Source organism: Anolis carolinensis, chromosome 6 (genome assembly GCF_035594765.1).
Source record: "Anolis carolinensis isolate JA03-04 chromosome 6, rAnoCar3.1.pri, whole genome shotgun sequence".
NCBI classification, from domain to species: Eukaryota; Metazoa; Chordata; class Lepidosauria; order Squamata; family Dactyloidae; genus Anolis; species Anolis carolinensis.
The window spans coordinates 116,925,084-116,950,031 of NC_085846.1; the positions used below are offsets into that span (position 1 = coordinate 116,925,084).

At 39.2% G+C, this 24,948-nt stretch overlaps 2 protein-coding genes across 3 annotated transcripts in view; both read left to right on the forward strand.

The window, feature by feature from the left end:
* The window catches only part of LOC100555440 (D-serine dehydratase), a 459,449-nt gene that overhangs the window by 71,461 nt on the left and 363,040 nt on the right, over nucleotides 1-24,948 (forward strand). The window lies entirely within an intron of this gene.
* Nucleotides 1-24,948, forward strand: part of LOC103282716 (tumor necrosis factor receptor superfamily member 16) — a 64,712-nt gene that overhangs the window by 23,248 nt on the left and 16,516 nt on the right. The window contains exons 2-4 of the mRNA XM_062957797.1: nucleotides 19,905-20,037; nucleotides 21,543-21,932; nucleotides 23,327-23,540. Of these exons, the coding sequence (XP_062813867.1) occupies nucleotides 19,905-20,037; nucleotides 21,543-21,932; nucleotides 23,327-23,540 (737 nt within the window). The remainder of the gene's footprint in view (nucleotides 1-19,904; nucleotides 20,038-21,542; nucleotides 21,933-23,326; nucleotides 23,541-24,948) is intronic.

Consider the following 24,948-nt stretch of genomic DNA (forward strand, 5'->3'; position numbering starts at 1 on the left):
TTATGCGGGTAGTATCTGAAAAGCCTTGAGCTGAGAATGCATTTCCTTGAGGATGAATAATCAAAATTTAATTCAGATATTTTCCAAAAAGTCTTAGTTTTTTTGAGCCCGAGAATGCATTTCCAAGCATATCTTGACATTATATTATTATTATTATTATTATTATTATTATTATTATTATTATTATTATTATTATTATTATTATGCGGGTAGTATCTGAAAAGCCTTGAGCTGAGAATGCATTTCCTTGAGGATGAATAATCAAAATTTAATTCAGATATTTTCCAAAAAGTCTTAGTTTTTTTGAGCCCGAGAATGCATTTCCAAGCATATCTTGGCATTATATAATTATTATTATTATTATTATTATTATTATTATTATTATTATTATTATTATTATGCGGGTAGTATCTGAAAAGCTTTGAGCTGAGAATGCATTTCCTTGAGGATGAATAATCAAAATTTAATTCAGATATTTTCCAAAAAGTCTTAAATTTTTTGAACCCGAGGATGCATTTCCAAGCATATCTTGGCATTATATTATTATTATTATTGTTGTTGTTGTTATTATGCGGGTACTATCTGAAAAGCCTTGAGCTGGGAATGCATTTCCTTGAGGATGAATTTCCAACTATATCCCGGCATGTTGTTGTTGTTGTTATTTTTGTTGTTGTTATGGTATTTTCTGAAAAGCTTTAAGCTCCAGCCTGAGGATGCATTTTCAACAATTTAATAATAATAATAATAATAATAATAATAATAATAATAATAATAATACGTCACACAGCCCTAAACGCTTGGGAACTTGTGATTTTATGATATAAAATCCAGCATATATATCTTGTTTGCTGTGTTTGCTTGTTTGCATATATACTGTGTCTTTGTGTCAATAATAATAATAATAATAATAATAATAATAATAATAATAATAAAGAGGATTAGAAGAGACCCCTTGCCCTATTTAGTCCAGCCCCTTTCTGCCTTTTTGCACCAAAAGCACAAGCAAAGCACCCTTGACAGATGGCCACCCAGCCTCAATGTTGTTAATAATAATAATAATAATAATAATAATAATAATAATAATAATACGTCACACAGCCCTAAACGCTTGGGAACTTGTGATTTTATGATATAAAATCCAGCATATATATCTTGTTTGCTGTGTTTGCTTGTTTGCATATATACTGTGTCTTTGTGTCAATAATAATAATAATAAAGAGGATTAGAAGAGACCCCTTGCCCTATTTAGTCCAGCCCCTTTCTGCCTTTTTGCACCAAAAGCACAAGCAAAGCACCCCTGACAGATGGCCACCCAGCCTCAATGTTGTTAATAATAATAATAATAATAATAATAATAATAATAATAATAATAATAAAGAGGATTAGAAGAGACCCCTTGCCCTATTTAGTCCAGCCCCTTTCTGCCTTTTTGCACCAAAAGCACAAGCAAAGCACCCCTGACAGATGGCCACCCAGCCTCAATGTTGTTAATAATAATAATAATAATAATAATAATAATAATAATAATAATAATAATACGTCACACAGCCCTAAACGCTTGGGAACTTGTGATTTTATGATATAAAATCCAGCATATATATCTTGTTTGCTGTGTTTGCTTGTTTGCATATATACTGTGTCTTTGTGTCAATAATAATAATAATAATAATAAAGAGGATTAGAAGAGACCCCTTGCCCTATTTAGTCCAGCCCCTTTCTGCCTTTTTGCACCAAAAGCACAAGCAAAGCACCCCTGACAGATGGCCACCCAGCCTCAATGTTGTTAATAATAATAATAATAATAATAATAATAATAATAATAATAATAATAAAGAGGATTAGAAGAGACCCCTTGCCCTATTTAGTCCAGCCCCTTTCTGCCTTTTTGCACCAAAAGCACAAGCAAAGCACCCCTGACAGATGGCCACCCAGCCTCAATGTTGTTAATAATAATAATAATAATAATAATACGTCACACAGCCCTAAACGCTTGGGAACTTGTGATTTTATGATATAAAATCCAGCATATATATCTTGTTTGCTGTGTTTGCTTGTTTGCATATATACTGTGTCTTTGTGTCAATAATAATAATAATAATAATAATAATAAAGAGGATTAGAAGAGACCCCTTGCCCTATTTAGTCCAGCCCCTTTCTGCCTTTTTGCACCAAAAGCACTAGCAAAGCACCCCCCTTGATAATTAATTATTAATTAAATACTAATTCAAATACTATTATAAACAAGAAAAACGCTGGAAGGCACGGACCGGGCGAGGGAGGGGCCGGGGGCCGGATAAATGGCTTCGATGGGCCGCATCCGGCCCCCGGGCCTTAGTTTGGGGACCCCTGGTCTAGGACTGTGTGATGTATTGGCAAATAATGTGTGCAGATCTGAGTAAGTTGGCCTTTTGCAACTGACAGATGGTAATTTTTTTTTCAAAATTGACAGATTGTTTTCAAGTTCTGGCCAAAGTCTTTAGGCCCTGCACCCAGTGTGCCCATCACCACTGGGACCACCTTGCCTGGCTTGTGCCAGAGGCTTTGCAGTTCGATCTTTAAATCCTCATATCACGTCAGCTTTTCCAGTTGCTTTTTGTTGATTCTGCTATCACCTGGATTGCAACATCAGTGATCCATACGTTTTGTTATTGTTGTTGTTGTTGTTGTTGTTGTTGTTGTTGTTGTTGTTATTTACAGCATTTATATATACCGCCCTTCTCACCCCGAAAGGGACTCAGGGTGGATCACATTACACATATAGGCAAACATTCAATGCCTTTTAACATAGAACAAAGACAAACAAACATAGGCTCCGAGCGGCCTCGAACTCATGACCTCCTGGTCAGAGTGATTCATTGCAGTTAATTGCAGCTGGCTTGCTCTCCTGCCTGCGCCACAGCCCAAGTTGTTGTTGTGTTCTCTGAAATGCCTAGAGCCCAAGGCCTAAGAATATATTTTAAACCATACCTTGATAAAGGTAAAGGTTTCCCCTTGATATTAAGTCCAGTTAGTGCTCATCTCCATTTCTAAGATGAAGAGTCGGCGTTGTCCATAGACACCTCCAAGGTCATGTGGCCATGGGCATGACTACATGGAGCGCCATTACTTCCCACTGGAGCGGTACCTATTGATCTACTCACATTTGCATGTTTTTGAATTGCTAGGTTGGTAGAAACTGGGGCTAACAACAGGAGCTCTCTTCATCCTGTGGATTCGAACCGTCAACCTTCTGGTCAGCAAGTTCAGCAGCTCAGTAGTTTAACCCGCTGCACCACCATCATCATTTTTATTATTATCATCTATTATCTAAGCTCACGGCTTGAAAATTCATTTCCAACTGATGATGATAATGATGATGATAGTGATGATGATGATGATGATGATGATGATATTACCCAGACATCCTTAACCTGGGGGCCTGAGGATACATTTCCAAAGATATCTTAAAATAATAATAATACTGCAAAAACTCTGGCACAAGCCGGTCAAGGTGGTCCCAGTGGTGATGGGCACACTGGGCGCAGTGCCTAAAGACCTTGTCCCGTACTTAAACACCGTCGGTGCTGACCAAATGACCACCCGTCATCTGCAAAAGGCCACCCTATTTGGATCTGCACACATTATTCGCCGATACATCACACACTCCTAGACACTTGGGAAGTGTCTGATGTGTGATCCAATACAACAGCCATTAGAGTGATCTTGTTTGCTATGGACTCCTCTTGTTGTGTTTCTGATAATAATAATAATAATAATAATAATAATAATAATAATAATAATAATAATAAAAAACATTGGCACCTTCATTGAAAACATGATGGAGCACTGGAAAACTGAACTGTTTGTTGGAAATGAAAGCTATGGACTTGTCAACATCAGGAGAGGAATTTTCCAGGGAGACTCATTGTCCCCTCTGCTTTTCATTATTGCCATGATCCCTCTGTCAACAATCTTACAAAAAACAAATCTCGGCTATCAAATATCTAAGAATTCTCACAAAATTTCACATTTGATGTACATGGATGACCTGAAGCTATATGGGAAAACAGAAACTGAAATTCAGTCTCTGACTAACACTATCCGAATTTTTAGCACTGATATCAGCATGGAGTTTGGTTTGGACAAATGTTCGACAGTGGCATTGAAGAAGGGAAAAATCATTGAAAGTGAGGGCATAAATATGCCCAATGGCCAAACAATAAAGTGTCACCAACCAGAGGCCTATAAATACCTGGGCATATTACAGCTGGACAACATCAAGCATGAACATGTGAAAACTGTGGTCAGCAAAGAATACACACAAAGGGTCAGAAAAATTCTCAAAAGCAAGCTCAATGGAGGCAACACCATCAAGGCCATAAACACCTGGGCCATGCCTGTCATAAGATATACTGCTGGCATCATAAACTGGACACAGATGGAACTGGACAATTTGGACAGAAAAACAAGAAAACTCATGACCATTCATCATTCCCTGCACCCTCGCAGTGATGTTGACCGGCTATATCTGCCTAGAAGATCAGGGGGCAGAGGACTCTTACAAGTCAAACAAGCAGTCAAAGAAGAAGAACATGCCCTGGCAGAAGATGTCAAACAAAGTGAAGAACCTGCTTTGATTGAAGTCAAAAATCAGAAACTCCTCAAAACAAAGCAGACAAAGAATCAGTACAAGAAAACCGCACTACAAACTAGAGCTGACAGCTGGCACAACAAAACATTGCATGGAAAGTTCCTTGACAAAATTGAAGGAAAAGCTGATAAGGAGAAGACCTGGCTCTGGCTCACGAATGGGACCCTGAAGAAGGAGACAGAAGGCCTGATCCTTGCAGCCCAGGAGCAAGACATCAGGACAAAGGCCATTCAGGCCAAGATCGAAAAATCAGCTGATGACCCAAAGTGCAGACTGTGCAAGGAAGCTGACGAAACCATTGATCATATCCTCAGCTGCTGTAAGAAAATTGCACAGACAGACTACAAACAGAGGCACAACTCTGTGGCCCAAATGATTCATTGGAACTTATGCCTCAAGTACCACCTGCCAGCAGCAAAGAACTGGTGGGATCACAAACCTGCAAAAGTCTTGGAAAATGAGCACGCAAAGATACTGTGGGACTTCCGAATCCAGACTGACAAAGTTCTGGAACACAACACACCAGACATCACAGTTGTGGAAAAGAACAAGGTTTGGATCATTGATGTTGCCATCCCAGGTGACAGTCGCATAGATGAAAAACAACAGGAAAAACTCAGCCGCTATCAGGACCTCAAGATTGAACTTCAAAGACTCTGGCAGAAACCAGTGCAGGTGGTCCCGGTGGTGATGGGCACACTGGGTGCCGTGCCAAAAGATCTCAGCTGGCATTTGGAAACAATAGACATTGACAAAATCACCATCTGCCAACTGCAAAAGGCCACCCTACTGGGATCTGCACACATCATCAGAAAATACATCACACAGTCCTAGACACTTGGGAAGTGTTCGACTTGTGGTTTTGCGAAACGAAATCCAGCATGTCTATCTTGTTTGCTGTGCCATACAACGTCGTTGTGTTGATAATAATAATAATAATAATAATAATAATAATAATAATAATAATAATAATAATAAAAATAATAAAAATAAATCTCGTTTGCTGTGTCATACTGTGTTTTTGTGTCAGTGAAATAATAATAATATATTTGTCACCAGGATGGCATAAGCATATAGCATAGTTAAAATAATAATATATTAGTCCATTAAAATACATATACAGTAGAGTCTCACTTATCCAACACTCGCTTATCCAACGTTCTGGATTATCCAACGCATTTTTGTAGTCAATATTTTCAATACATTGCGATATTTTGGTGCTAAATTCATAAATACAGTAATTACTACATAGCATTATTGCGTATTGAACTACCTTTTCTGTCAAATTTGTTGTATACATGATGTTTTGGTGCTTCATTTGTAAAATCATAACCTAATTTGATGTTTAATAGGATTTTCCTTAATGCCTCCTTATTATCCAACATATTCGCTTATCCAACGTTCTGCCGGCCCGTTTATGTTGGATAAGTGAGACTCTACTGTATTAAAAGATGCAATCATGCATACCTATTATTATTATTATTATTATTATTATTATTATTATTATTATTTGTTGCCTTCTCTTTTCATGGCTCATGCTGGAGTGCTGCATTGCTAAAATGTATTGATAAAGCATCAATATATTTTATATATAGATATAGATATATATTTGATAAAGCATGAGACTGGTGCAAAGATGCAAACGCATTAAAGCCATGCATATCCATTGAAATGCATTGTTTTGCTAGTTCCAAGAGATACTGTAGGTCTTTCATTCTGTTTTAAACATGACTTTACATTCGTTTCTTATGAATTTCTCTCTGTCTTTGGACATGTTTCCACAAAGCCCCAAAAACTATTTGTAAGGAGAGGAATGGGATGTGTGCATGTGCCATTCATTCATCACGTCTCAGCATTAATTCGCCTGCAGCCCTAGAAGCATATTCAGAACAATAATAATCATCATGATGCAATGGGTGCATCTACACTGCGGATTTAATGCAGATTAACACCACTCCCAATTTCCTATGGCTCAATGCTATGGAATCGTGGGAGTTGTTGTTGCCCAAGGTCTTTTTATCTGGCACCACATCCCTTTATTGCATTGCATGTCGGTTAAAGTGGCATCAAACCGCATTAAATCCGCAGTGTAGACGTGCCCATTGACATGCCATACAAAAGCTATGGACAATGTCTATAAAAATATCCATTTGACCCACTTATATTAATACTAGCTGTGCCCGGCCACGTGTTGCTGTGGCGAAATATGGTGGTATGGGAAATAAAGTACTGAAGAATTGGTGGTAGTTAAGGTAAAGGGTCCCCTGGGCTGAGTGGGTTGCTAGGAGACCAAGTGAGTGGAGCTTAGCCTTCTAACTGGCAGCAATTGGATAAAAACAATTATTCCTCTCCCTCTAATTAGGACTTCATTTTTCTTTTCTTTTTGTTGTATCAACCTAGAGGCGTGGATGATGGGTTGTGTTGTCAATTTTCGAAGTTGTGGGGTGTTTACTTTTGTTGTTTTGTCCGCTGCCGTGACGCCATCACTCTTTTATATATATAGATAGTCATTGCTAATGCACTATGCTGTAATAAATAGGCTAAACTAACTAACACAAACTAGTGGTGTCAAACTGTGTTAAATTGACAGTGTGGATTCATCAGCTGGAAACTACATCCGCTCCGATTTTTAGTCTGAACTTTGCATCTCAATGGAAATAAAAGTGGGTTAGAATGATGATATAAGTTCCGGCTAAACCCCAGAGTAGATTTGCCATCCAAATGAATATGGAAGGGACAATATTTGGCCTTTTCAAACTATAACTCCCAGCGTCTCATTGCATTGCAGTCTTAAACTGCATTAATTCCACAATGCAGATGCACTCTTGTAAAAAAAAAAAATTGTTTGGGGACTACAACTCCCAGTATTCTGTAGTATCCTAAAAAGGTCTATTTTTTAAGAGTTTCCCCATCAATCTGACACCTCCCAAAGGGAGAAGGGTCAGACTGGATGCCCTTTGGAGGGCCCTCCAACACAGTCGTTCATTGCTGTGGATTTTATAATTAAAGGGTTATTTTTCCTGCGTCTTATTTATTTCCTGATTTGCTTTCTGACATGAAAGCACACGATACCGGCTAAACCAGTATAGGATTTCCAATATGTCGTGGGAGAGGGGAGAATTCTTACACACACACACTCCAAAAAGGAGAGTATATATATGGTATGTATATGTGTGTGTGTGTGTGTGTGTATACCATATATACTCGAGTATAAGCCGACCCGAATATAAGCCGAAGCACCTAATTTTACCACCAAAAAAAAAGGGAAAACATTGACTCCAGTAGAAGCCGGGGGTGGTAAATTTCAGAAATAAAAATAGATTCCAATAAAATTACATTAATTGAGGCATCAGTAGGTTAAATGTTTATGAATCTTTACATCAAACTGTAATTTAAGATAGGACTGTTCAGCTCTGATTAAATCAAATCAAATCACGTTTTATTGATTAGCCCATCGGCCGCTCTGATTAAATCATTTTTCTCATCTTCTTCAGTGTAAATGTGCTTATGTATCCTTTTAATAATAAGAGTAAAATAATAAATGTAATAATAATAATAAATGCAGTAAATAATAAATGTAATAGTAAATAGAGTAAAATAATAAATGTATTAATAATAATAAAAATAGAGTTAAATAATAAACGTAATAATAATGATTAATAGAGTAAAATAATATATGTAACAATACCAATAATAATAGAGAAAAATAATAAATATACCATATATACTCGAGTATAAGCCGACCCGAATATAAGACGAAGCACCTAATTTTACCACCAAAAAAAAGGGAAAACATTGACTCCAGTATAAGCCGAGGGTGGTAAATTTCAGAAATAAAATTACATTAATTGAGGCATCAGTAGGTTAAATGTTTATGAATCTTTACATCAAACTGTAATTTAAGATATGACTGTTCAGCTCTGATTAAATCATTATTTTCATCTTCTTCAATGTCAATGTGCTTATGTATCCTTTTAATAATAATAGAGTAAAATAATACATGTAATAATAATAATAATAAATACAGGAAAATAATACAAGTAATAATAAATACAGGAAAATAATAAATGTAATAAGATCAGAGTGAAATAATAAATGTAATAATAACAATAATAAATACAGTAAAATAAATGTAATAGTAGCAACAATAATAGAGAAAAATAATAAATGTAATAATACCAATAATAATAGAGAAAAATAATAAATATACTTGAATATAAGCTGACCTGAATATAAGTCCACCAGGACCCTCACCCAATTATAAGCCGAGGAGGGTTTTTTTCAGTCCTAAAAAAGGGCTGAAAAACTAGGCTTATACTCGAGTATATACAGTACACATATAAATATACATACATATATAGTTGTGTGTGTGTATATATATGTATGTTTATCCAACTCCAAAAAGGAGAATATATATATGGTATGCCTTACAACTCCAAAAAGGAGAGTGCTTAAACATATATACACATAAATATACATACATATATAGTATGTATAGTATGTATGTATATGTGTATGTTTGTGAATGGCATACAGAGGACCCATTCCCCTTCCAGCTGCAGAAGGGAGAGTGCTTATACATATATACATACATATACACACATATAGGAGCCCCCGGTGGCGCAGTGGGTTAAACCGCTGAGCTGTTGAACTTACTAACCGAAAAGTCGGGATGGAGCGGGGTGAGCTCCAACTGTTAGCCCCAGCTTCTGCCAACCTAGCAGTTTGAAAACATGCGAATACGAGTAGATCAATAGGTACCACTCCGGCGGCGTTCAATGCAGTCATGCCAGGGGCCACCTGACCTTGGAGGTGTCTATGAGCAACGCCGGCTCTTCGGCTTAGGAATAGGAGATGGGCACCAACCCCCAGAGTTGGACACAACGAGACTTAACGTCAAGGGGAAATCTTTAACTTTACTATTGGAATGTTTTTGGTCAAATGTCTTGTGTTGTTGTTTTCGGGCTTGTCCCTGTTGTGAGCCGCCCCGAGTCCCTTCGGGGAGATGGGGCGGGATATAAAAATAAAGTTTATTATTATTATTTATTATATATAACTAGCTGTGCCCGGCCACGCGTTGCTGTGGCAAAGTGGTGGTGGTATTGGTTAAAAATTGTTGTGTAATTTTTATTTGACGTTATTTGCATTTTTTTAATTAATTTTATTGTAAGTTATATTTTTATTTCTTATATTGTATTATTTTCTTGTATTATTTTTAGTTATTTTCTGTTATTGTAGTATTTTATTGTATTAATTTTTCAGTGTTTTTTATTATTTTTTATTGGGTTGCTAGGAGACCAAGTTGGAGGAGCTTAGCCTTCTAACTGGCAGCAATTGGATAAAAGCAATTATTCCTCTCTCTCTAATTAGGACTTTATTTTTCTTTTCCTTTTTGTTGTATCAACCTAGAGGCATGGATGATGGGTTGTGTTGTCAAATTTCGAGGTTGGGGGGCCTGTAGTTTTGTTGTTTTGTGGGTCGCCGTGATGCCATCACTCTTTTATATATATAGAAGACTAGCTGTGCCCAGCCACGCGTTGCTGTGGCAAAGTGGTGGTGGTATTGGTTAAAAGTTGTTGTTTAATTTTTATTTGACGTTATTTGTATTTTTTTAAATTAATTTTATTGTAACTTATCTTTTTTATTTATTATATTTTATTATTTTGTTGTATTATTTTTAGTTATTTTGTTATAGTATTTTATTGTATTAATTTTTTAGTGTTTATAATTATTTTTATTGTATTATTTGTATTTATTTTTTATTCTTTTATTAACACTGGGCTGAGTGGGTTGCTAGGACACCAAGTGGGCGGAGCTTAGCCTTCTAAGTGGCAGCAATTGGATAAAAACAATTATTGCTCTCCCTCTAAGTAGGACTTTATTTTTCTTTTCTTTTTGTTGTATCAACCTAGAGGCGTGGATGAGGGGTTGTGTTGTCAAATTTCGAGGTTGGGGGGCCAGTAGATTTGTTGTTTTATGGGTCGCCGTGATGCCATCACTCATTTATATATATAGAAGATGTGTATATATTTGTGTGTGGCACACCAAGGACCCATTCCCCTTCCAGCTCCAAAAGGGAGTGTGCTGCTTATACATAAATATACATATACAGACATATATATATACATAGTGTTTGTGTGTGTGTGTATATCTATATATATAAAAGAGTAATGGCATCACGGCAACCCACAAAACAACAAAACTACAGGCCCCCCAACCTCGAAATTTGACGACACAACCCCTCATCCACGCCTCCAGGTTGATACAAAAAAAAGAAAAGAAAAATAAAGTCCTAATTAGAGAGAGAGAGGAATAATTGCTTTTATCCAATTGCTGCCAGTTAGAAGGCTAAGCTCCTCCAACTTGGTCTCCTAGCAACCCAATAAAAAATAATAAAAAACACTAAAAATTAATACAATCTATATATATAAAAGAGTGATGGCATCACGGCGACCCACAAAACAACAAAACTACAGGCCCCCCAACCTCGAAATTTGACGACACAACCCCTCATCCACGCCTCCAGGTTGATACAAAAAAAAGAAAAGAAAAATAAAGTCCTAATTAGAGAGAGAGAGGAATAATTGCTTTTATCCAATTGCTGCCAGTTAGAAGGCTAAGCTCCTCCAACTTGGTCTCCTAGCAACCCAATAAAAAATAATAAAAAACACTAAAAATTAATACAATCTATATATATAAAAGAGTGATGGCATCACGGCGACCCACAAAACAACAAAACTACAGGCCCCCCAACCTCGAAATTTGACGACACAACCCATCATCCACGGCTCTAGGTTGATACAACAAAAAGAAAAGAAAAATAAAGTCCTAATTAGAGAGAGAGGAATAATTGCTTTTATCCGATTGCTGCCAGTTAGAAGGCTAGTATATATATATGTTTGTGTGTAGCTCACAGAGGGCCCGTTCCCCTTCCAGCGCCCAAAGCCACACACCAAGCTGTATTTTCTTTCTTTTTAATGTGAGCATCTCCAGGTGTTTTGCATTGAGGAAGGAATTCCAGTCTTTTCTCTTTTTTTCCCCTCCTTCCATTTTCCAGCAACTTTGCTTTGCCTTCAGGCTCTTAACTCTTTCCCAATCCTTTCAAAAAGGATGTGAAACCAAGGCAGGATGATTCAGAAAAGCAAGGGAAAAAAAATACAAGAATAGGAAGGGTCCCCCAAAGGCCATCTAGTCCAACCCCGACAGTGCAGCAGGGTTATTTTCTTGCATTATTATTATTATTATTATTATTATTATTATTATTTTATTATGACACAGCAAACAAGATAGATATGCTGGATTTCGTATCACAAAATCACAAGTCGGACACTTGCCAATTGTCTAGGACTGTGTGATGTATTTTCAGATTATTATTATTATTATTATTATTATTATTATTATTATTATTATTATTATTGTATGACACAGCAAACAAGATAGATATGCTGGATTTCGTATCACAAAATCACAAGTCGAACACTTCCCAAGTGTCTAGGACTGTGTGATGTATTATTATTATTATTATTATTATTATTATTATTATTTTATTATGACACAGCAAACAAGATAGATATGCTGGATTTCGTATCACAAAATCACAACTCGAACACTTCCCAAGTGTCTAGGACTGTGTGATGTATTATCGGATTATTATTATTATTATTATTATTATTATTATTATTATTATTTTATTATGACACAGCAAACAAGATAGATATGCTGGATTTCGTATCACAAAATCACAAGTCGGAGACTTGCCAATTGTCTAGGACTGTGTGATGTATTTTCGGATTATTATTATTATTATTATTATTATTATTATTATTATTATTATTTTATTATGACACAGCAAACAAGATAGACATGCTGGATTTCGTATCACAAAATCACAAGTCGAACACTTCCCAAGTGTCTAGGACTGTGTGATGTATTATTATTATTATTATTATTATTATTATTATTATTATTATTTTATTATGACACAGCAAACAAGATAGACATGCTGGATTTCATATCACAAAATCCCCAAGTCGAACACTTCCCAAGTGTCTAGGACTGTGTGATGTATTATTATTATTATTATTATTATTATTATTATTATTATTATTTTATTATGATACAGCAAACAAGATAGATATGCTGGATTTCGTATCACAAAATCACAAGTCGAACACTTCCCAAGTGTCTAGGACTGTGTGATGTATTATTATTATTATTATTATTATTATTATTATTTTATTATTTTATTATGACACAGCAAACAAGATAGATATGCTGGATTTCGTATCACAAAATCACAAGTCAAACACTTCCCAAGTGTCTAGGTCTGTGTGATGTATTTTCGGATGATGATGCATTACTATTATTATTATTATTATTATTATTATTATTATTCTGGAGCTTTGAAGATAATGGAATGGTTATATTTAACCATTTGGGCTTTCTAGTTCCCACCAAAGCAAAGGGGCTCATGGCAGTGTGGGACTACAGATCCCATCATCCTCTGCAAAAGGAGATTTGGTTAGGTCTGGTTGAATTGCGCAATCCTATTGAAATGAATCAGAAGTTGCAATACTCTCAGAAGTTTGAATTGACAACTTTTGTGTTGCTTTTATCTTGCATTGTTTGCAATCCTTTGTCGATGGCTTTGAGTCTTGTTATGGGGAGAAAGATAGGATGCAAATGAATATTATTATATATAATATAATACTATACGATTAAAAAATAGTAAAATAGAATTAAATATCACATGATTATTTTATTATATTATAATATATATAATTATATAATATTATATATATATATATATATATATATATATATATATATATATATATAATATATATTATAATATATATAATATACTGTATATACTCAAGTATAAGCCTAGTTTTTCAGCCCTTTTTTAAGACTGAAAACGCCCCCCTCGGCTTATACTCGGGTGAGGGTCCTGGTTGGCTTATATTTGGGTCAGCTTATACTCGAGAATATATGGTACATTTATTATTTTTCTCTATTATTGGTATTATTACATTTATTATTTTTCTCTATTATTATTATTACATTTATTATTTTTCTCTATTATTGTTGCTACTATTACATTTATTTTACTCTATTATTATTATTAATAATAATAATACATTTATTATTTCACTCTGATATTATTATTCTTATATTTATTATTTTACTCTATTTATTACTACATGTATTATTTTCCTGTACTTATTATGATTATTATTACATGTATCATTTTACTCTATTATTATTAAAAAGATACATAAGCACATTTACATTGAAGAAGATGAGAATCATGATTTAATCAGAGTTGGACAAACTTATCTTAAATTTGAGCTTTATGTAAATATTCATAAACATTTAACCTACTGATACCTCAATTAATGTAATTTTATTGGTATCTGTTTTTATTTCTGAAATTTACCACTGCTTATACTGGAGTCAGTTTTTTTTCTAGTTTTTTTGTGGTAAAATTAGGTGCCCCGGCTTATATTCGGGTCGGCTTATACTTGAGTATATACGGTAATAATAATGTGATATTTAATTCTATTTTACTATTTTTTTTAATTGTATAGTTGCTTAAGGTTGTGTCTTGGCCCTGAGAACAAAGCTGAGTGCAAATAAATATAAATATACTCCAAAAAATTGGAGTCAATTTTTTCCAGTTTTTTTGTGGTAAAATTAGGTGCCTCGGCTTATATTCGGGTCGGTTTGTACTAGAGTATATACGGTAATAATAATGTGATATTTAATTCTATTTTACTATGTTTTTTAATTGTATAGTTGCTTAAGGTTGTGTCTTGGCCCTGAGAACAAAGCTGAGTGCAAATAAATATAAATATACTCCAAAAAATTGGAGTCAATTTTTTCCAGTTTTTTGTGGTAAAATTAGGTGCCCCGGCTTATATTCGGGTCGGCTTATACTTGAGTATATACGGTAATAATAATGTGATATTTAATTCTATTTTACTATGTTTTTTAATTGTATAGTTGCTTAAGGTTGGGTCTTGGCCCTGAGAACAAAGCTGAGTGCAAATAAATATAAATATACTCCAAAAAATTGGAGTCAATTTTTTCCAGGTTTTTTTGTGGTAAAATTAGGTGCCTCGGCTTATATTCGGGTCGGCTTATACTCGAGTATATACGGTAATAATAATGTGATATTTAATTCTATTTTACTATTTTTTTTTAATCGTATAGTTGCTTAAGGTTGGGTCTTGGCCCTGAGAACAAAGCTGAGTGCAAATAAATATAAATATACTCCAAAAAATTGGAGTCAATTTTTTCCAGGTTTTTTGTGGTAAAATTAGGTGCCCTGGCTTATATTCGGGTCGGCTTATACTCGAGTATTAACGGTAATAATAATGTGATATTTAATTCTATTTTACTATGTTTTTTAATTGTATAGTTGCTTAAGGTTGGGTCTTGGCCCTGAGAACAAAGCTGAGTGCAAATAAATATAAATATACTCCAAAAAATTGGAGTCAATTTTTTCCAGGTTTTTTGTGGTAAAATTAGGTGCCCTGGCTTATATTCGGGTCGGCTTATACTCGAGTATTAACGGTAATAATAATGTGATATTTAATTCTATTTTACTATGTTTTTTAATTGTATAGTTGCTTAAGGTTGGGTCTTGGCCCTGAGAACAAAGCTGAGCGCAAATAAATATAAATATCATAATAATAACAACAAGAAGAATCCTGAATCATAAGAATGGGAAGGGACCCCCAAAGGTCATCTAGTCCAGCCCCATTCTGCACAGCAAAAGTTTATCCAGAAAATGTGAAATTGGGACAAAATAAAGGGTCGGCAATGCCTCTCCAAGCTACAAATCCCATGGTCCCGCAGCATATAGCTGGCTGGCTGCTGAAGTGGTATCAAACTGGATTAATTCTGCAGTGTAGATGCACCCATAGGGATCTTTTCCTTCCCCTTACAGCCTGTTTCTCTTTCCGTGCTGTGCCTTTAAGAGGGCCTTGTTGTAATTAACTATCTCCAGATGCAAAGGAGAAGCCAATTAATTTTCTTTGTTCTTCGCTCCAGGGCAGGGAGCAGGAAAAAGTTTCCAAGAAGCACTTTGTTGTTGTGGCAAAAAAGAATTTGGAAAAGTCATCCAACTTTTCAGCCTTAGAAAGAAAATAGACAACAAATACACCTCTTTGCTGGGAACTACAAATCCCAGCATCCCCCTTGGCTGCAAGGATGGATAGTTTGCTTCCTTTTGCACCAAACTTGGGACTTTTTGCAGAATTTCATTATTGCATGCTTTCAACTCCAGAAAGCCCAGCAGTGTGGTGCTGCGGCAAAAAAGGCGAACATTGCCATTGTTGCCTGTGTTAAATAGAAGCGTAATTTCCAAGTAGAATATATATATATATATAATACAACTAGATTATATGAAGCCCCTTTTACCCAGCTGTATAAAATGCACACTGAAGTGGATTATATGGCAGTGTGGAGTCAAGATAACCCAGTTCAAAGCAGATAATATAAGATTATAAATGGGTTATATAGCTCTGTGGATGGGCTTTGAGTCTATATAATAAATATAATATAATTATATTTGAGTCTATATAATGCCGTATAATAAAATCTGATAATCTGTATTTTATAGGCAGTGTGGAAGAGGCCTAACTCTGCCTGTCCCCTGGGCTGAGTGGGTTGCTAGGAGACCAAGTGGGCAGAGCTTAGCCTTCTAAATGGCAGCAATGGGATAAAAACAATTATTCATTTCCCTCTAATTAGGACTTTATTTTTTTTTCTTTTTGTTGTATCAACCTAGAGGCGTGGATGATGGGTTGTATTGTCAAATTTCGAGGTTGGGGGGGCCTGTAGTTTTGTTGTTTTCTCGGTCGCCAGGATTCCATCACTCTTTTATATCTATAGATGGAAATAGAAGCATGGTTCAAAGGAGAATGTGTATAATAAAAGGGAATGCGTTGTGTGGCTCCAAGTGGGTGCAAATGTGCAAAAGTGGGTGCAAAGCCCCAGTCCAGCTGTTGGGTTTGTGCGCATTTGCAATGCTCTTCTTGCACGAACACATTCCGCCTTGAAGGCGAAGGAATAAAGTCTGAGATGCATCTCTGTGTGTGTGTGACAGGCCTGCATTCCTCAGGTTATTAATAGAGAGCCCAGCCCGGTGGGGATTCCCAGGCAGCCTGCAGAGTTGGAAGGGACCCCCAAAGGGCATCTAGCCCACCCCTTCCGCCATTCAGGGAAACACAGTCAAAGCCCTCCCGATAGACGGCCATCCTGACCTAATTCTAAACCTCTGCTGGCAACAGACGGCCATCCTGACCTAATTCTAAACCTCCCAAGCAGTTTATATACTCTCAAAGGGACCCCCAAAGGGCATCTAGCCCACCCCTACTGCCATGCAGGAAAACACAGTCAAAGCCCTCCCAACAGACGGCCATCCTGACCTAATTCTAAACCTCCACTGGACTCTCAAGCAGTCTATACTCTCTCTAGAGTTGGAAGGGACCCCCAAAGGGCATCTAGCCCACCCCTTCCGCCATTCAGGGAAACACAGTCAAAGCCCTCCCAACAGACGGCCATCCTGACCTAATTCTAAACCTCCCAAGCAGTTTATATACTCTCAAAGGGACCCCCAAAGGGCATCTAGCCCACCCCTTCTGCCATTCAGGAAAGCACAGTCAAAGCCCTCCCAACAGACAGCCATCCAGCCCTAATTCTAAACCTCTGCTGGACTCCCAGGCAGTTTATATACTCTCAAAGGGACCCCCAAAGGGCATCTAGCCCACCCCTTCTGCCATTCAGGAAAACACAGTCAAAGCCCTCCCAACAGACGGCCATCCTGACTTAATTCTAAACCTCTGCTGGACTCCCAACAGTTTATATACTCTCAAAGGGACCCCTAAAGGGCATCTAGTCCACCCCTTCTGCCATTAAAGAAAACACAGTCAAAGCCCTCCCGATAGACGGCCATCCTGACCTAATTCTAAACCTCTGCTGGACTCCCAGGCAGTCTATATACTCTCAAAGGGACCCCCAAAGGGCATCTAGCCCACCCCTTCTGCCATGCAGGAAAACACAGTCAAAGCCCTCCCGATAGACGGCCATCCTGACCTAATACTAAGCCTCTGCTGGACTCCCAAGCAATTTATATACTCTCAAAGGGACCCCCAAAGGGCATCTAGTCCACTCTTTCTGCCATGCAGGAAAACACAGTCAAAGCCCTCCCGATAGACGGCCATCCTGACCTAATACTAAGCCTCTGCTGGACTCCCAAGCAGTTTATATACTCTCAAAGGGACCCCCAAAGGGCATCTAGCCCACCCCTTCTGCCATGCAGGAAAACACAGTCAAAGCCCTCCCGACAGACGGCCATCCTGACCTAATTCTAAACCTCTGCTGGACTCTCAAGCAGTGTATACTCTCTCTAGAGTTGGAAGGGACCCCCGAAGGGCATCTAGTCTGCCATTAAAGAAAACACAGTCAAAGCCCTCCCGATAGACGGCCTGTAATCTATCCTGTATTTATTACAATTTTACCATTTATGTGTTTTAAATGCAATTTTGTATCCTGTATTTTTGTTTTAATTGATATATTGTATTACTATTTTATCTTTTTATAGGGTGATTTGTATTATGTTGCCTATATTTTGTCCTATGTTGTTTGGGCCTCTGCCCCATGTAAGCCGCCCTGGGGAGATGGTGGTGGGGTATAAATAAAGTTTATTATTATTATTATTATTATTATTATTATTATTATTATTATTATTATCCTGACCTAATTCAAAACCTCTGCTGGACTCCCAGGCAGTTTATATACTCTCAAAGGGACCCCTAAAGGGCATCTAGTCCACCCCTTCTGCCATTCAGGAAAACACAGTCAAAGCCCTCCCGATAGACGGCCATCCTGACCTAATTCTAAGCCTCTGCTGGACTCCCAAGCAGTTTATATACTCTCAAAAGGGACCCCTAAAGGGCATCTAGTCCACCCCTTCTGCCATTAAAGCCCTCCCAACAGGTGGCCATCCAACCCTAATGCTATACCTCAACCTCCATTAACCTCCCCAAAGCCCTCCTGACAGACGGCCATCCAGCCCTAATTCAAAACCTCCGCTGGACTGCCAAGCAGTTTATATACTCTTGAAGGGACCCCTAAAGAGCATCTAGTCCACCCCTTCTGCCATTAAAGCCCTCCCAACAGATGGCCATCTAGCCCTAATGCTAAACCTCAACTGCCATTAAGGGAGGCACAGTCAAAGCCCTCCTGGCAGATGGCCATTCAGCCCTAATTCAAAACCTCCACTGGACTCCCAGACAGTCTATATACTCTCAAAGGGACCCCTAAAGGGCATCTAGTCCACCCCTTCTGCCATTAAAGAAAACACAGTCAAAGCCCTCCCGATAGACGGCCATCCAGCCCTAATTCAAAACCTCTCCTGGACTCCCAAACAGTATTTACTCTCAAAGGGACCCCCAAAGGGCATCTAGTCCACCCCTTCTACCATTAAAGAAAACACAGTCAAAGCCCTCCCGACAGATGGCCTTCGAACCCCAATTCAAAACATTTACTGGACTCTCAAGCAGCCTATACTTTTGCTAGAGTTGGAAGGGACCCCCAAAGGGCATCAAGTCCACTCTTTCTGCCATTAAGGGAGTCACAGTCAAAGCCCTCCCGACAGACGGCCATCCATCCCTATTGCTAAACCTCAACTGCTATTAAGGGAGGCACAGTCAAAGACCTCTCGACAGGTGACCATCTAGACCTAATTCAAAACCTTCACTGGACTCTCAAGAAGTCTATACTCTCTCTAGAGTTGGAATAGACTCTCAAAGGCCATCTAGTCCACACCTCTTCTGCCATTAAGGGAGGCACAGTCAAAGGCCTCCTGACAGACGACCATCTAGACCTAATTCAAAACCTTCACTGGACTTCTAGGTAGTCTATATACTCTCTATTAGATCCCCAAAGGACATCTAGTCCACCCTGTCTGCCATTAAGACAAAACACAGTCAAAAACATATTATAATAATTATTATGATCATTATTAGTAGTATTAATATTTTAGATCAACATATTTCAGAATTGCTCATTTTGAGGGTCCTTTAGCAGGAGATGCTTCACTGAACAACATGGGGCCAGACTAGATGGTCTCAAGGGCCCCCTCCCAGGTCTAGGACTCAGTGATGCTCCAATGACCTTGTGTGAACCTTCAGTGTAGTCTCTTTCGTACTCCACCTGTGACAATGTCTTCCCATAGCTCAAAAGGAAATTTGACTCTCCTTAGGTCCTGGCGCATCAGGGATGTGAGCATGGACACTTCACCCTGGCCGGAGACTGCTGCGAACTCTGCCCTCCAGGTTTCGGGGCCACCGTCCCCTGCGGAAGTGCCAACACCAAGTGTGAGCCTTGCCAAGAAGGTGAGTCCGGCTGAACACTTCAACCTCTATGGCAGGCCTGGGCAAACTTGGGCCCTCCAGGCGTTTTGGACCCCAACTCCCACAATTCCTAATGTTTGCCCCATTTTCGGAGGCAACCCCTGGCAGTGAGACCAGGGAGAAGCCTGTTGGCAGAAACCCAGGCAAGTGATCAGCCTGAGCTGCCCATTGTGAGTGAGTCCCTGCTGTGGTGGGCATTAAGATCAGGCCCAATTGAAATCAGCCAGCAAGCAAGGAGAGAAGAGGATTTTAATCCAAGCGAGATTTCATTATCTGCAGATAGGATGCTAGCTAGTGATTCATTCACAAAGTAGATAGCATCCAGAATACAGTTTCATAGCTCTTTTTATACACAAGCTGGCATTGGCTGCAGCAAAGCCTCTAATTCTGACCAGTCACAGAGAGGGGCTTGGCTCACTGGCCAGCGTGGGCTGGGACAAGGGATGATCAAGTGTTGATGAATGAGATTCCTTTTACTGAACAGGAAAAATAACAAAGTGATTGAGGGCGTCTCTGACCCTACCCAAGAATGCTATTGTCTTTATGCGATGGACATGATCTGGCCCATTAAGGGGCTGATCTGACGGTCCCAGACTCCAGAGAAACAAAACATCATGTTCTGACATAATCATGCAAAATGACAGGATGGGTTTGGCTGTAGACATTCAGATTCCTCCCAATGCGAGAGGTCCCGTTCATCAAAGGCGTGAGTGGTGGTGAATGGCTCTTTGCCCAAGGGACAGGGGAGATGATTTCCCCTTCCTGAATAGAAGGATGGTGTTGCAATGTCCAGGTAAAGTCCAAAAATACAGGTGAAACTGGGAACTTGATGAGGAAATTCCCAGCTTGGTTTCTTTCCCACAGGCTATACAATTGTGTGGGATGCAAGACATCTCTGGGTTCAGGAAGGAATGGGGATCTCCGGAGCAGAAAACACTAGGTTAACACAACATAGAGGCAAAATGGGAACACGTAGGGAAAAAGATATGGAGTGTTTGGGGCAATTTCTATACATGAGAGACATCGTTTTCCAAAGTACCTTTAACAAACCGGGCACCCAGTAAGTCATGGTCAGGGGTAATCTACGCCTGGTTGTCATGGCACATCGTATCAACCTTCAGAGGAAGATGATGCCAAGGCATCTAAGGAGTGCTTTTGCCTTTCATTGGGTTAGTGCTCCGGTAGGCGCCAGAGAGAAAGAAAAAAGGAGATTTCAGTGAGTGGGGACCTGGCCCGAGTAAACTAGACATCCCAAGGACCCAGGGCTGGTTTTCTCATGCAACACTAACAGCCTATTGCAGTGCTGTAACTGGGTTTTTGCAACGGAGTTTACAGCACTGCAACTGGGTTTCTGCATCCGGATTTGCAGCGTTGCAACTGGATTGATTTCCCAGGCTCTGTGTTGAGGGTGCTCTATTGGGTGGAGACGCGAGGACGGCAAACAAATGTGGCAATGTTTTGACTAACCCTCTCTCTTTTGGCGACAGGTGCCACGTTCTCCTCCACCCTGAGTGCCACGGAGCCGTGCTGGCCGTGCTCCTCCTGCCCTGGCAATGTACCGGCGCTGGATGCATGCGCCCCGACCCGGGACACCGTCTGTGCCGCCCGCTGCCCCCGGGGCCACTTCCAGGCCCAGCGCCCGGCCAATGGGAGCCGCTTGGGTGGTGGGTGCGTCCCCTGCCAGCTCTGCCCCGGGGGCTACGGAGCGGCCAAGCCCTGCAGCCCCGGCGCCGACACCGCCTGCCAGAAGTGCCCACCGGGCTACTACTCTGAGATCAAGAGCGCCTTCGAGCCCTGCCTGCCCTGCCGGAGAGAGTGCGGACCCAACGAAGTCATGATCCAGGCCTGCAGCCCGCTCTCGGACACCCTCTGCATGGGTCAGTGGCAGGGCTGGGCGGGACGGGGCTGAGGCAACGGCCATCAGAGGGAATTATTTTTCATATTTGTTCTCTATAGCAGAATAGAGAACAGTGGACATGTGCTGAGCTGCTTAATTGCGCCAAGGCATGGGTTTGCAAAATTGCTGCAATGGAGAAAAATGCACTCTTTGCATAGAAGCAAAGGGAGAATTTGCAGCGCTGCAACTGGGTTCCTGCAATGGGATTTGCAGCCCTGCGGTTGGGTTCCCGCAACTGGATTGCAGTTCTGCAATGTGAGTTCAGCAACCAGATTGGCAGCACTACAACTGGGCTTCTGCAACTGGATTTGCAGCTCTGCAACTAGGTTCCTGCAACCGGAATGCAGTGTTGCAATGGGATTTCAGCAATGGGATTTGCAGTGTTTGCAACTGGATATATGCAACTGAGTTCCTGCAACTGGATTTGCCGCACCGCAACTGGATTTGCAGTGCTGCAATGGGATTTCAGCAATAGGATTTGCAGTGTTGCAACTGGATATATGCAACTGGATTCCTGCAATAGGATTTACAGTGCTGCAACTGGGTTCCTGCAATGGGATTTCAGCAACCAGACATGCAGTGCCGCAACTGGATTTCTGCAACTGGATTTGCAGCATTGCAATTAGATTTGTGCAACCGGATTGCAGTGCTGCAAACAGGATTTCAGCAACAGGATTTGCGGTCTTGCAACTGGATATATGCAACTGGGTTCCTGTAATGGGATTTGCAGTGCTGCAACTGGGTTCCTGCAATTGGATTGCAGTACTGAAATGGGATTTCAGCAACCTGATTGCAGCACTGCAATTGGGTTCCTGCAATGGGATTTGTAGTGCTGCAACTGGATTTCTGCAACTGGATTGCACTGCTGCAACCGAGTTCCTGCAACTGGATTGCAGCACTGCAATGGGATTTCAGCAACAGGGTTTGCAGCGTTGCAACTGGATATCTGGAACTGGGTTCCTGCAATAGGATTTGCAGCACTGCAACTGGGTTCCTGCAACTGGGTTCCTACAACTGGATTGCAGAACTGCAATGGGATTTCAGCAACCTGATTGCAGCACTGCAATTGGGTTCCTGCAATGGGATTTGTAGTGCTGCAACCGAGTTCCTGCAACTGGATTGCAGCGCTGCAATGGGATTTCAGCAACTGGATTTGCAGCACTGAAACTAGGCTCCTGTAATGGGATTTGCAGCACTGCAACTAAGTTCCTGCAATGGGATTTGCAGTGCTGCAACGGGATTTCTGCAACTGGTTTTGCAGCACTGCAACTGGGTTTCTGCTTGCTCTAGGCATTTCCAAGGTCTGCTAGTGGAATAGCCATTCATTTCAGTAGGGTTCCTCTTATAACCTCGTCGCTCTCTTTCTCTGTGTAGAGAAAGAGCTGCAGATCTTGAAGCGGACGGAAGGAGATCCCCGGAAGGACATCCCCAAAAGGACACCCCACTTGGACACGGAAGGCTTTGGCAACGCTTCCTCTCCTGGGTTTGCGGCCGAGGAAGAGGACAACAGCAAGGACATCATCCCCGTCTACTGCTCCATCCTGGCCGCCGTGGTGGTGGGACTCCTGGCCTACGTGGCCTTCAAGTGGTAGGTGCCCTTTCTTAATTGGGTCTATTGCACAAACATAGGGAAAGTTTCTTAAACTGCACAAACTTTTGCTTCTGAGAGAGGGACTTCATCCTGCAGCACATTCTGCTCAAGTGACACTGCAGAACGAATGCAGCTGAAATGGGAGTTGTAGTTTTCCAGCCTTCTCTGCCTAAGAGAGCTGGTGTATCACCAAACTGCAAGTCCCAGGAGTCCATGGCATTGAGGTGTGGCAGGTAAAGTGGTGTCACGCTGCATTAATTCCACAGTGCGGTTGCACACTTTGTCTCTCTGGTAGGTATCGGTTCTGTGCCAGAGTGGGGAGTCTCCTTCATGGGGAGAAAAAGCAGGGTATAAATAAAATAATAATAATAATACATACTAATATTAATAATAGATACTGGGCTGCTTTAAGTCTCCTTGTGGGGTGAAAAAGCTGGGTATAAATAATAATAATACATTCTAATATTAATAATAGATACTGGGCTGCTTTAAGTCTCCTTGTGGGGTGAAAAAGCTGGGTATAAATAATAATAATACATTCTAATATTAATAATAGATACTGGGCTGCTTTAAGTCTCCTTGTGGGGTGAAAAAGCTGGGTATAAATAATAATAATACATTCTAATATTAATAATAGATACTGGGCTGCTTTAAGTCTACTTGTGGGGTGAAAAAGCTGGGTATAAATAATAATAATAATAATAATAATAATAATAATAATAATAATAATAATAATAATAATACATTCTAATATTAATAATAGATACTGGGCTGCTTTCAGTCTCCTTGTGGGGTGAAAAAGCTGGGTATAAATAATAATAATACATTCTAATATTAATAATAGATACTGGGCTGCTTTCAGTCTACTTGTGGGGTGAAAAAGCTGGGTATAAATAATAATAATAATTATAATAATAATAATAATAATAATAATAATAATAATACATTCTAATATTAATAATAGATACTGGGCTGCTTTAAGTCTCCTTGTGGGGTGAAAAAGCTGGGTATAAATAATAATAATACATTCTAATATTAATAATAGATACTGGGCTGCTTTTAGTCTACTTGTGGGGTGAAAAAGTTGGGTATAAATAATAATAATAATAATAATAATAATAATAATAATAATAATAATAATAATAATACATTCTAATATTAATAATAGATACTGGGCTGCTTTCAGTCTCCTTGTGGGGAGAAAAAGCAGGGCATAAGTAATAATAATAATAATAATAATAATAATAATAATACATTCTAATATTAATAATAGATACTGGGCTGCTTTAAGTTTCCTTGTGGGGTGAAAAAGCTGGGTATAAATAATAATAATAATAATAATAATAATAATAATAATAATAATACCTCTAATATCCCAGGCCCTTGGGCTTAGCCTGATATTCAG